Below are 14,935 nucleotides of genomic sequence, written 5' to 3' on the forward strand. Positions count from 1 at the left end.
ACGAGAAAAACTCTTTTGCAGTTATCGGGAATTCGGATTACGGTATTTTTTCCTCAAATTCTGAAGCCCCTGAGGTTAGAAAACCGATGATGGTGTCACTCTCCGCTATCCATGTGAAGATATATTTAGGAAACAGAGAAAACTCAACTGCTGTTGCGGGGAATTGAACCCACGTCTTTTCACTTTCCGGGTGAGAGAGAATGCCCTAGACCGGTGGTTCTCAACCGGGGGCCATATGGCCCCCCTAGTGGTACTGGTATACTTCAAGGGGGCCACGGAAGAATATTTAAAAAATGGCCATGACAGGTGATTTGGAGGGCTGCAGAGAGCTGAGAATAAAAATTAAGGTGTGAAGAAATAATATGCTTTTATATTAGTGACTATGCACTTACAGAATCCAACAAAACCAGGCTCTCACCGCCTAGATTTTGCAGCAGATTCCCTAGGATGAGATTTTTCGCGGGCCCCCGGCTAGATTTTTCACAGACCCCCCTCCTCTATATTAAATTTATAGTGTAAAAAATGATGAAAACCATATCAAGCCCAAGGGCTGCAGCTCTGTCAGTCCCACGCTTGTGAGGGGTCACGGCCCGGGAATCTCATGTCCATAAGTGACCCAACCTTATGATATTTCGTATATTACAATAAATTTTGAAAATAAGTAGGATACATGTAGGCTGTTTATTTCCAGCTAAGTATTGGACTATACCATAGCATCACTTTGCCTAGGGGGCCCACGATGTTGAGACGGTCCTGAATAGAACTCGGATAAGCGGGGAGCTCAATAAATTCTTGGGCAGTGGTCTGGAGGCCAATCTTATTTGCAAAATTTTCATTCAGTATAAATTCACTGAAAAAATCAATTCAATACGTATAAAGGATCTTGCTTCTAGATGAGGATCTCTAAAGTTCAGGAGAAAAGAGGTTGGAAAAAGGCCGAGCAGGTACAGAAGTCGCGAGAAAGAAAGAAAAGGGAACGGATTGAGACATTCCTAAGATAGAGACTAGTGTGAAGTTTTGTACCGAACAGACATGACGGTTTAGTTGGAGAGATGTTGGATAACAAATGAAATAGTGTGGTTTTTCTTCTTTTGGGAGTCTAGAACCCAGTTATTTCGCCCGCCGCTGTGGTGGTCGAGTGGTCATAATGACGGACTCGCATCACGAGGATCCGGGTTCGAACCCCACCGTCGCCATAGCGGTGGTCGGCTAAAGTTGGTTTCCTGTGGTTCCCAACTTCGAGGCGCAAATGCGAGCCGGTCTCCCCATTAGAAAGTCCCGCCACAGAGAGCAACAGACCTACAATGATTAATTATTCAATCATTACACTTCACTCGTATTTAGAAAAACTGGTGGCAGATGGCAGCACTACACATAACAAGCATTACACAGAAACAAACTTTACGTCAGGTTTCACTACACATTCCCGCATGTACCAATTCGTTAGAGGTTCCGCAGAGGAATATGAACGAGGTACATGTGTGGTTTAGTAGTAGTAGTAGTTATTTCACCCTGAAATCGTAGTAGAAGTATAACCGAGGACCTACGACCGATAGGGCTCATTCAAGTATTACGTCAGCATCGAGGGGGGAGAGGGTTTCGGATTTGCTGACTTTTGATGACAAGGGGGGGGGAGTCATCAACCACCCCTTTTTGAAGATATGAAATATTCTAAGCTGCTGACGAAATTTTGCTGACGGGGGGGGGGGGTGGTCAAAAATGGCTGAAAATCTGCTTACGTAATACTTGAATGGTCCCTAAGAAGTCGGGGGAAAGTTTACTGGGTCGAATACTCTGGATAAGATAGGGGAGTCACGGGCAAAAAAAGGTTAAGAAACGCTGCCCTAGACTACAAAAGCAATGGAGCTCGCGTATACTGAACGGGACAGTCGAATCTAACTCATGCCAAAGCTCACACCAAATGAAGACTTATCCGAGGATGATAAACCATTCGAAGGTTAACACTTCAAGAACGGACAAAAAATTCATAAACGGGAGACATGATTTCGCGACAAAAAATATAATCGATTCGGAGGAATAACTTTCAGATCAACTGACGGCTAACACAAAAACCGATAAAAAAGTTTGTATTTAATATCTTGAATCTAAAATTTTCAGTGACCAACCGACAGGAAATTCCCACGAAACCAGTACACATTTCCACCAAGTTGTATCAGATTGACGGCGATCTTGGCTGATATTAACAATGAAATATACAGCATCGGCGATGTCGTTCCCTTTTGATTAGAACAAAATCTCTAGCTGATCAAATACGAAAAACGCCACAAACGCCTAGTAATATATCGAATGTGGGGGGGGGGGGGGAATATATCGAGATATCGCGTCTGTTGATTCGATCACCCACTAACACGATTATCGAGGTAAAAACAAAATAATGGAGGACAAGATCGAAGAAAGTGATCGACAAGAAACCAGATTTTCTTCCGCTATCGATTTCTATCGGGTTTTCTTTTTTGTTTCGAGGTTTCTATTCTGGTTTATTTTTTGTTATCTGATTTCTTATCGTGTTTTGTTTCTGTTTTTGGTAGTTGTTTTTTTTTTTTCTTCAGTAACGATTGGCGGTAGGCATTGAAATCGTCACGATATAACGATAGCATCGACTTTACAGAACTCTCTTAAAAGAGGACTTAACACTTTTCACGTAATGAAACACTATGCTCTAATAGAAAGAAATATCATTAAGAATAGTATTTATAGCCATTGATTTATTTCAATTTTTTTACACATGTTCCTGATTGTATGCACTATGCTATGCCAGTGTAAAGTTTTACATATCTTGGATACTCGACTTTTTGTAAATTTTCAAAAAAAAACATTAGAAACAGCTTGCGAGCTGGATAAAATACATCAATTAAATTGAATAAAAATTTATTCAAAATGAAGGAAACTGTTCATTTCATGAAATGGAGTAAAAGTTTGAAATTTATATTGGCACAATCTTATTTAAAATTGAATTTTAAATTAAAATTTTTTTTTCAATTTCAAGTATAAATTTTTAAATTAATTTTAAATAAGATTGTGCCAATGAAATTTCAAACTTTTGCTGCTCCATTTCATGAAATGAACAGTTTCCTTCATTTTGAATAAATTTTTATTCAATTTAATTGACGTCATGGTATTTTATCCAGCTCGCAAGCTGTTTTTAGCAAATTTAATTGAAAATTTACAAAAAACTGAGTATCCAAGGTATTTAAAGCTTTACACTGGCATAGGATAGTGCATGCAATCAAGAACATGTGAAAAAAAAATGAAATAAATCAATGGCTAAATACTATTTATAATGGCATTTCTATTAGAGCATAGTGTTTTATTACGTCAAAGGTATTAAGTCCCCTTAATGTTCTCTTTTACTTATACCCATGGTATCCTCGTACAGCAGGGGTCTTCAACACGCTGTGGTGATCGACTAAAGTTGGTTTTCTGCGGTTCCCAACTTCGAGGAGCAAATGCGAGCCGATCTCCTCGTTAAAAAGTTTCGCCGCAGAGCGCAACAGGCCTATACAACGGTATACTTATTACATTACATTCATCACACTTCACGCACCGAGTTGAGAAAAAACTCATAGTTTAACAAATTGATTGAAGATGGCAGCACTGCACATAACAAGCATTACACAGAAACAAACTTCACGGAAGGTTCACTATAACATTCACACACACATTCCAACATGTACCAATTCGTTAGAGCTTCCGCAGAGGAATATGGACGAGGTGCATGTCTGGTTTAGTAGTAGTAGTAGGGGTCTTCAACACATGCCCCGCAGGCCATATGCGGCCCCGGAACTACAGTAGGCCTCACTTAATCGTATAACAGATAAACGAATTGAAAACGTGTGTTGGACCACTTGATTAAGTGATCTGGGATAAAGCCGCGGGTCACTTAAATGATCTGTAAATGTACCACTGGCCACTTGTGTCATCTGGAAATGTGCGGCGGGTCACTTAAGTGATATGGCACTGCACTGTAGGCCACTTAAGTGATCTGATCTGTAAAAGACCCGTGGGCCGCTTAAATGCTTTGTAACTGTGCCGCGGGCAGTGCCGTGTTAACGGATGGGCTCAGCCGGCACGGCTCGGGGTGCCTCACGTACAGACGGTGTCTGATGAAAAAATTTGCTCTGTTTGAAACTTTCGACAGTAAGCATGTAAATTAGTATTCAGGCATTTCTAGTCACTTAGGGAGCCTCAGAAAAATCTTTTTGCCCGAAGCCAATTATTCTCTACAGAAGGCCGCAAGTCCCTCAAGTGATTCTTAAATATATAGCAGGTCGCTTAAGTGATCTGAAAATGTCCCGGGGGACACTTGAGTGATCTAACACAGCTCGGCGGGTCAGTTTAGTAATCTCCACAAATGCCACATACTGCTTAAGTGATGTGGAACTGCACTGTGGATCACATGAGTGATCTGAAAATTTTCCGCAAGCCACTTGAGGGATTTGGAACTGTGCCGCAAGTTACTCAAATTCTATGTTAATAAGACGCGGGTCTTTTTAAAGTGATCTAATTGTGCCGCTTGGTTAATTTTTGAATAATTAGATTTGCGGTTACGGGCTACATCAGATGCCTCCGAGGGCCACTTTTTTTTTTTTTTTTTTTTTGTCGCACCACGGTCATTTTCTGCAGACCAAGACCTACAATTTATTGCCAATTCCGAACGGCAGGTTTGTTTTTATACTCATCGAGACGTTGGTGCGCTAACCCCTCGATCGGGGGACTCCCTGCGGTAGCAATTTTTAGCTGCGGTCAAGACGCCGTTTTTTGTTGTACCCCTGTGTCAGGAAAGTTTTCTGACAAGGACGAACCGGGTATCGAACTCGCGACACCTCTAAACATCCTTTGGTACTTTAGGCGAGTATCGACCGGGCTACAGCGCCCCAACGAGGGCCTCATTTGGCCCGCGGAGCTTATCCGTAAGATTTAAAGAAAACTACTGCCCCAAAAATTCTGAATGTTTGCAGAAAAGTCTAGTCGATACGTGTTAGCAGAATAGACTTCGGACTTCGATATCTGACCATCCGTTAGAATTTTATGAATTTATAAAGTTTGAGGGAAAAAATATATAAATTTCAAAAATTTAAAAATTCAACATTTTTAAAAAAATACTTCCCATTAGTCAATTGCTATATCCGAGGTCTATTCTACTAACACATATCGACTAAACTTTCCTGCAAAAATTCAGAATTTTTGGTCCATTAGTTTCCTTTAAATCTTACGGGGAGCTCAAAAACTGCAATCTGAGAAAACCGCGTTCAGTGTTTTTTCTAGAGTATACGTTTACACTATAATTCAGTATTTCTTCAATTATGAAAGAACAAACTAACCGATTGACACAAAATTTTTAGCATTTTATTTGCAATCAAAAGAAATATATTTTTTGAAGTCATTTTCGAAAATTTTAATTTTTTGAAGTTGAAAGTCTGACTGAGGTAGATACATTTTCTCAGGGCGTACCGAGTCTTTAAGACTCCCATAAGCTTCCCTGTTTGATGCTGCTCCGTACGAGCTGAAGTTGAAAGAGTAGCGAGACCTCCTTAAAATCGAATATTACGCTCTTCACTCGCCAACTGTTAATACACATCATCCACTATACACGATGGTTTTTATTCAATTAAACATTTGGAATTAATCAAAAATATGTTACTAAGTGTTAAGGTAAATACATTTCAGAGTAGGTACTCTGGCCTCTAAGTATTCAAATTACCTTGAATACGTGCAGTTAGTTATTCTATTTTTGTTCTCTGTTGAGCCAATAGAGAGCGCTAACTTCCATAATGAAAAGTAAAAATTCTTAGGTATTGTGATCATTAGGGCTCGGATTTTTATGACCTAACGACGTTGCTGATCGGTTAAGAAACTTGAAATTCAGGGTTTTTTTAACCTATCAGCAATGCCGTTTCATCTCTAGGTCATAAAAATCCGAGCCCTATTGTGATCAAGATTATTTTAATTGAATATGATTTTCAATTCATTTTTCATGTCTGACTCATTCCAGAAGCTTTGACTAATTCATATTCATCAGTTTTCAATATGCTCGAGAAGCTTTGAATGGTCCTTTTCATCAGTTTTCAATATACAAACTATACTAACGCTGTAAAATGGCAATTGAATTGTTCCCCGCATAATCGGATATTGTGTGCTGGAATCGTTGATATCCGATTAAGCGGGGCCCACTCTATATTTGCCATAGTTCGTCGCCGATCATTTTTTAAAAATAGTCAAAAATAATTTAAAGAAATCTTGGACTTTGACCACGTGACATAAATTTTACATTTTGACCAGTTTTAAAATTATTTATATTTAAAAAATTGCATTACTTCTGAAACTATTAAAAATCTGAAATTTGAATTATTTCTGGAACTATTTCTTTGATAAACTTTAAATTTTCATTAGTTCTGGAGTTATTCTTTCTTTGATTTTGAATTTTCATTATAGTTCTGAAATTTCTTTCACCAATTTCAAATTTTGATCAATTGTGGAAATATTCGTCTCATTAAATTTCCATTATTCCTTTTAACAATTCCGGGTTTTCATCGTATTCTCAACTAGTTCTTCAATTACTAATTTTACTGATTTAATTAATTAATTTATTTATTTTATTAGTTATATTCACGATTTTTCATCAATTCAGAATTATTTATGGAGTTATTACTCTCTCGAAAGTTTTGAATTTTCATCAGTTCTCTGTTATTATTTCTTTCATCAATTTTGAATTTTCATCAGTTCTGGAATCATTTATTCTATTAAATTTCGTATTTTCATCATTTTTTTTTTACAATTCCGATTATTCATTAACTCTGAATTAGTTCTGGTCACTTCTCTCACTAATTTTGAATTTTTTTATTAGCTCTGTAACTGTTACTTTTATTAATTTTAAAGTTTCATTAGTTCTGTAATTATTTCTCTCATCAATTTTGAATTTTCATTAGTACTGTAATTATTTCTTGCATTAGTTTTGAATTTTCATTCTGAAATTATTTCTTTCATTAAATTTGAATTTTTTTATTAGTTCTGGAACTGTTTCTTTAATTAGTTTTGAATTTTCATCGGTTCTGAAATTAGTTCTTTCATTAATTTTATCAATTTTGAATTCTCATTAGTTTTCAAATTATTTCTTCCATTAGTTTTGGCTCTGTAATTATTTCTCTCATCAATTTTGAATTTTCATTAGTACTCTAATTATGTCTTGCATTAAAATTTTGAATTTAATTTGAATTTTCATCAGTTCTGGAATTATTTCCTTCATTATAATTTTGCATTTTCATCCGTTCTGTAATAATTTCTCTGTTCAATTTCGAATGCTCATTTGTTCTGGATATAAAATTTAATTCCATACCACAAAACCGCTTTTAGATTGAAACTGGAAAAAACCTCCAAATTTGGCGACAGTCTTAGTTTTGGCGACGGAATCAATCATTGTCGTGGTAAACCCAAAGATAAGCGGGCTATTGACTTCATTCCCGTTTTGCCCCAGTGTCCATAACTCGGCCGAAATTGCGAAAAAGAACAAAAACAAGGTGTGTTGTTACAGTTACTTTTTCATTTCACTTTTCCATTTATTTATTATTATTTTGTTCTGTCCTCGGACGTTTTCACGCAGGCAACACGTACGCGACGACGTATTGGCAGCCGCTGCTGTTATATAGGTGTTGTTCGTCTTCATCTCTCCAAGAAATGATGGACAAGATCTATGAAATCGTGGTAAGAAAAAAAAAAATAGATAAATTATAATATTCCATATATGATACACGTTTTGCGTAACAATCTTGTTGTTGTTGTTGAAATTTTTAATTGGCCAGTGACGAAACAAGTCCATTTCGTTTCTAGTTTCGCGCCTGAAGTCGCCTTGGATTTTTAGGCTTTTGCCTTCGCCTATACATTTTTCTTTCATAATAATATTTCCATATACATGCGTATGTGTGGTAGAGAGAGAGAGAGAATCAGGTCAGTGTCCATTTAATGCCCAGATATATTTATGTACCCACCTCTGACCTTGACCGATTTCGATGCATTTATTTATTAGATGGTCATTTTTTTTACGAAATCGCCAAGACAATTCACAGTTTGTACATCAAGGGATTTCAAGTTTAAAATGATAGAGAGGACCTTCGTATTTGAATACATGGGGAGGAATATCAGCTACTGACCTCGGATGTTAACGTTTAATTAACGTTAACGTCCTCATAATGATAGTTTCGGGTGTAATACCATAGACTTTGTGGAAATAAGCCCTCTTAGTACTCACGATTTACAATGAAATGTTTCGAATCGCATCTGTTGTTAAGGAACTGGGGCATTTTACAGCTTGTCTCGCTTAAACGGATATCAACAATTTCTCAGCACGTAATGTTCTATTAAGCGGCGAACAATTCAATTGCCGTTTAACGCCATAGGTTTAGTTTGTGAAATGTCTTGTATCGGGGGTGCACAACCTTGTCAGTCCATGGGCCAGAAATATGCATTCTATAGGATGACCTTATGACCCGCATTTTATGGGACATTCCTGTGATTTTGGAAGTCTCAACTTTTTTATATATATAAAAAAATGTCCCGTTTTTCCTTCATTTTCAACAAGGGGAACTTGATTTTTTGAAATCAAGAACTAAGATTATTTTCACGACTTTTAAATTATATTATGACTTCAGCTTAATTACTTATAAGTATATTCACATCTTATAGTCAGTCATCTTATAGTTCCAGCCTTTAGTGATTCCCCATGAATTTTAGCAATAGATGGCAACTCTACTTTGATATATATATATATATATTTTTTTTTTTTGGCTGTAATTGGTCTTTGACAGTTTTTGGCTCTAATTGGCAACTGTGCTTACTAACGATAATAATCTTGTCTGTAACTGGCAAATGCTTGACAATTTTTTGGCTTTAAATTTATTAGCAACTTGACTTGAAAATTTCTTTGCGACCATTAGTGATATCCAGTACGGATATCGATTTCCTGGATTTTTGTGAAAGAAATGTGGTCAGCCAAGGCATTTACCGTGTTATGTGTGTATTGACGCATGATGGAACACTTTTCGGGGGCAGGAGGTTGTGCACCCCTGTCTTATATAGTTTGTCAATGTCTTAAACATCAAATTTCTCTTTTGCTGTGCTGCCATCTGTACAACCAATTTTTTGAAAAAAAATGTTCAACATTTTCAAAATCATTGGTGATTTTCTCTGCTTTTTGTCTAATCATGGTGCCTCATATTTGAACCTTTTAGCATGAAACGATTGCGGTACAAATTAATCTCCACCGTCGAAATTAGATTTTTCTCTTCTGATCAAGAGAGTTTCCGTTCTTTCGTGAATTTCTTTCTCAATTTCATTCAAATTTTTCTGAATGTTTGACCCCTAAGCTTGAGATATCCCTCTGACAATTCCAGTTCTTTTTTTAATTGTATCCAAATACAGTCAAACCTCGTTAGTACGTCACCCGGTTAACACGTCACTCCGCTTACCGGATCACTTTTTGGAAGTCCCAATTGTCCTCAGGCAGGAATTGGCAAGCTATGGCTTACTCCGTTTAACGAGTCACTCCGCTTACTAAGTCATATTTTTGCTCTCCCAAGAGTGACTCATTAACGAGGTTTGACTGTATTTTAATTTTTGTTGCACAAACTCATATCCTTTCTTTTCAGAGGTTTCACTTTTTCTCATTCCAAGACACCGCCTGAAGCATTTTAGGCAGACTTTTAATTTTATTGAAAAATTTAGCGCACTCTATTGGCTTAACAGAGAACAAAAATAAAATAATTAAGGAAGTTAATTCATGCAAATTTAGCCAAAAAACGTATTTCCCAATTTTTTAATTTTTAAATACTATGAAATTTCCTGCGTCTATCCGTGTTCACGTTCTTGCTCTACACGTGTACTAAAAATATTTTAAAAATGTTTTAATATAAACTGCTGGCAGGCATTACACATATAATTATATCTCTAATATTATATAATATAATTATATAATCTTGATATAATCTTACTATTATATTATATAATTATATAATCTTGATATAATCTTACTATTATATTATATAATTATATAATCTTGATATAATCTTACTATTATATTATATAATTATATAATCTTGATATAATCTTACTATTATATTATATAATTATATAATCTTAATATTATATAATATAATTATATCTCTACCTAAGTAGAGAGACCAAGACGAAGAAGACGAGAGCTCAGTGCTCGGTACTTCGCATCAACTAGCAACGACAACATGCTAATGTGTTTCACTATGAAATGTTTTTTTCTCAAAACTAAGTTTTTTGATAGATAAAAGAACATTTTTTCGAACTCTACTCATTCAAATGTCTTGTTGAAACTTTGTGTGTGTCGCTCAACACTATGGTGTTACATACTTTAACACGGGGAGTTTTATTAAAATTTTTATGACACAAAATACGGGTAAATTTTGGTGATTTTTGAAAATGTTTCACGTTAAAGTTAAAATTCAAGAAAAAAGCAACCAACACAATCAAAATCATAAAAGCAGCTCGGATTAAAGTATATAACACCACAGTGTTGAGAGACACACAAACTTTCAAAACATTTGAATGAGTAGTGTTCGGGAAAATGTTCCTCATCTAACAAAAAACTTAGTTTTGAGGAAAAAAAACATTTTATAGTGAAACACAATTAGAGAGCATGTGTAATGCCTGCCAGCAGTTTTTATTGAAACATTTTAAAAATATTTTCAGTATAGGTAGAACAAAAATCTGAACACAGTTGGACGCAGAAAATTTCATAGTATTTAGAAATCGGAAAATGTGTGTTTTTTGGAAATTTTTCGTGCACCAACCCCCTTGAATGTACTGGAGAAAGCTCCGAGAGACACTACGAGGTCCCACACAAGTCGATGTTTTATCACTTAACCAACAAAAACGAGAAAAACTTTTCTCTAGTTTGTGGGCACCCCCACCCCCTCCGAAATGTCATTCTTCCTATTGACATGTCCCCTACACAGCCACTTTAGTGATCTCCAAATGTTTCGTGAATCCAAGAGATCTGGAACTGTGTCACGCATCACTCAAGTGATCCGCGGATCACTTAAGTAATCTGGGAATGTGCCGAGGTTAACTTGACTGATGTATAGCCACACTGGAAACAGCTTAAGTGCTCTAAAACTGTGCCATGGAGCGCTTAAGTGTTCTGGAACTGTGCCGCGGGTCGCTTAAGTGGCCCGTGAATGTGCCACGGGCCACTCAAATGACCTGGAATCGTGCCACGGGTCACCTAAGCGATCTGTAAATGTGCCGCTTAGTTCATTTTTACAAAATTAGGTTTGAGGGGACAGACCCACATCGGATAACCCCCAGGGACACATTTGGTCCGCGTGCCAAGGGTTTGCCATAAAAGGCGTAGAGGATGGGTAGCAATGAATTTCTTAAAAAGAAATTTTGAGTTCTTAGCCTTCAAATAGCATTGAAAGGAACAGAGATTGATTATATTGAGAGTTTAAAAAGGTATTTTCTTTCGAAATTTCAATTTGCTGACATAATACTTGAATAGCCCCATTCTAGAATTATTTCTTTCATTTATTCTAATTATAACGATTAATTTATTAAATTAATGTTTTTCAACGTTTTCAGCCATTTTCTAAAAATGATCAGCGAGCCAAGAGTAAAAGCTCAAAGCGCCAAATGCTGCCCCGCGGGACATGCGTTGAAGACCCCTGGCTTATATGATCATTATTCGAACACCCCCGCACCCCCCCCCCCCCCCCCATCAAAATTCAGCAAATTGTAACCATTTGTCATTCCCTCCAATTGGTACTCATACAAAAGTTATACTTGAACGGCCCCTTACTCATTATGCCAGTGTGTCCCAAAGTGGGCAATATCGACCCCTGGTGAGCGATGGAATGGTCCAGGTGGGCGATGGAAGCTACAGATTTAACATAGGATCTATGAGTTCACTTGAGTTGGGGGGCGATGAGAGGAAACAAATTGCTGATGAAGGGGACGATGAAACAAAAAGTGTGGGAGACTATGAAATTCCCCAAAATTTTTGTTCCATCGCCCCCTTTCTTCAGAATTTACTTTCTCTCGTCGCCCCCCACTCAAGAGAAACCATAGTATCCTATGTTATAGCCGAAGCTTCTGTCGCGCCTCTGGACCATTCCATCGCCCACTTCGGGAAACATTCGTCTAATAATTGGACGAATATTTCTGAAGAATTAGCTTCGAAAAATTTTCCGTTCAGCTAAGAAAGATTCAGTATTGCAATCATCCGGAGGAATCGGGAATTGTTTCAAATCCTGGCTGCTCGGCTTGAGCTCGTAGAATTTCATTTCCTGGAATAATTCTAGAAATCCTAGTGATTCTGAGACATGAGTTTTCTGGAATCTGGTGTTTCTGGATTCGTATAAGTTCTCTGATATATATAAAATACTCCAGGATACTAAGGTCCTAGGATTCCTAGATATTGTGGTTCTTAGATTCCAAGATTCTGCGTTTTCTTTAATCTGGGGTTAGGGGTGGTCTTAGATTCTGGGATTCTTTTGTACTTGGATTTAAAGATGGGACTGACGCTACTGGGGTACAACAAGTCTGAAACTTTTTCTAGATTTCTGGATTCCAAAAGAATTCTGGGATTCTGTTATTCCCGGATGCTTAGATCCTGGGATTTCTAGATTTTAAGGTTGTTGGAATCCTAGATTCTAAGATTTTAAGGTTGTTGGAATCCTAGATTCTAAGATTTCGAGGTTGTCCTGGATTTTCTGATGTTTCTCGAATTGTGGGGGTTTCTGGTTTGTTAGATTCTGGGATTCTTTTATTCTTGGACGTAAAAGATTCTGGCATTCTCTTATTCGTGAATTTAGAGATCCCTAGACTTCCTGAATAAATTCTGTCACTAATGCGATGGCGTAGGCTTTCGCGGCTGGCATCTAATTGAGGATAAGGACTTACCGGGCAGTCAGACTATGTCCTAACAACGCGATAAGTCCTTATTCTCGATTCTATCATTATGTCTGAAATGATTTCTGTCACTTATTCGGAAAGTCTTTCATTCAGTATTTCTTCAAATTATTTACACAGTATATGTCACTAATTCTAAAATAATTTACAATATGTCACTTATTCTGAAATTATTTGTCATTAATTCTGAAATTATTTGTCATTAATTCTGAAATTATTTGTCATTAATTCTGAAATTATTTGTCATTAATTCTGAAATTATTTGTCATTAATTCTGAAATTATTTCTTTGAATTATTCTGAAATTATTTCTTTGAATTATTCTGAAATTATTTCTTTGAATTATTCTGAAATTATTTCTTTGAATTATTCTGAAATTATTTCTTTGAATTATTCTGAAATTATTTCTTTGAATTATTCTGAAATTATTTCTTTGAATTATTCTGAAATTACTTCTTTGAATTATTCTTAAATAATTCGTGTCTCTAATTGTTAAATTAGTGCGTTCAGTAATTCCCAAGCTATTTCTTTGAATTATTCTGAAAATCAGTGCGTTCAGTAATTCCCAAGCTATTTCTTTGAATTATTCTGAAAATCAGTGCTTTCAGTAATTCTGAAATTATTTCTTTGAATTATTCTGAAATTATTCGCATCTCTAATTGCTAAATTAGTGCTTTCTGTAATTCCCAAATTGTTTCTTGCGGAAATTCTAAAATTATTTTTGCGCTGATTCTGGAATAGAAATATAATTTCAGAATTTTATATAAAGGGTGAACAAAAAGTCCGTAGAAACTTTAAAAATTCATAAAAACCGGAAAAATAATCGAAATAAAAAACGGTTTGCAGGGTTAGCGTCGCTAGGACACGGGTATTTTTTTAAGACAGGAAAAAATAACTCAAAAACAGCCGATAGGTGGCACTGACTTACACAAGTCAAATAAAAGATACGCAGATAACGAACAGAATGCCTCCAAATCGTTTATTTTGCCCACCCTGTATATATGTAATTACAATTCTGAAATTACTTCTAATTCAGAAACTATTTCTGACGCTGATACTGGAGCTATTAACATGGTCACACTTTTCTGCCCGCAGTTACTCGTGGTGCTGTCGGCCCTGCTGATCGAATCCGAAGAATTAGCTCCACAATACCACCATACCGACCGAGAGGCACCCGCGACGAAGGACACCAGACTGCCGGAGTACTTCATGATGTACGAGAAACGCGTCGTCGCAGATCCCATCCAGGAGTACGGCAAGGGTCCCTGGCGGTACCTAACTTACGGACACGGCATATCTTACGGCAGCAAGGAACCTGGGAAGGTGTTCGAGCGCGGTTACGGATACATCAAGGCACTCGGAAGGGACCACTGCAACTTCCCAGAGCACATGAAGCACCTCTGCCCACCGGTCGATCCAGAACCTTTCGAATACACCGGCCGGAAGGAGCCTTATTTCGGCTACAGGCCGCACTGACGTCAACCAAATACATACATAATACACTATACATAACGCATTGCCATTGTTACTATATATAATGCTACTGTAATTATTTTTAGATGTTATAATTCATTAAAAGATATATTTTCAAAAATGATTTTTTACTCCCTTTTCTGGAAAAATTTTTCATGCTTATGTTTATAAAACGGGAAAATTGAGCACCACGAAATTCACAGGTAGATGGAAAATTTACCGACAGTGATTCACTGCCACGCAATTCACAGACTACAATTCATCGGTAGCATTTCGCCGCCTAATTTTAGCAATTCGCCGACATTAGAGCCTCACCACTGTGTGAGTGACCGTGTGATTGAGCAATCGAATGAATATATAAGATAGTGAGTGACCGAATGAGTTAGCGAAAAAAGTCAGTGAGTGAGTGACCGAATGAGTTAGTGAAAAAAGTTAGTGAGTGAGTGAGGGCGGTATTAGACGACATGGTTTAAGCTATAATCACAATTTTTTGATAAGAGATCGACACGGAT

General features: G+C 36.8%; 1 protein-coding gene across 1 annotated transcript; it reads left to right on the plus strand.

Annotated features, from left to right (window-relative positions):
- The first annotated feature begins 7,483 nt into the window (after window positions 1–7,483).
- LOC149089306 (uncharacterized) lies at window positions 7,484–14,547 on the plus strand. The gene is made up of 2 exons (XM_089239666.1): window positions 7,484–7,719; window positions 14,046–14,547. The coding sequence occupies exons 1-2, from the start codon at window positions 7,693–7,695 to the stop codon at window positions 14,424–14,426; spliced, it is 408 nt and encodes a 135-aa protein (XP_089095792.1). The 5' UTR covers window positions 7,484–7,692; the 3' UTR covers window positions 14,427–14,547.
- The last annotated feature ends 388 nt before the right edge of the window (window positions 14,548–14,935 follow it).

The sequence above is a fragment of the Pholcus phalangioides genome, unplaced genomic scaffold, assembly GCF_987345545.1.
Source record: "Pholcus phalangioides strain wild (caught in Gottingen) unplaced genomic scaffold, Ppha-v1.0 ptg000002l_1, whole genome shotgun sequence".
Classification (NCBI taxonomy): domain Eukaryota; kingdom Metazoa; phylum Arthropoda; class Arachnida; order Araneae; family Pholcidae; genus Pholcus; species Pholcus phalangioides.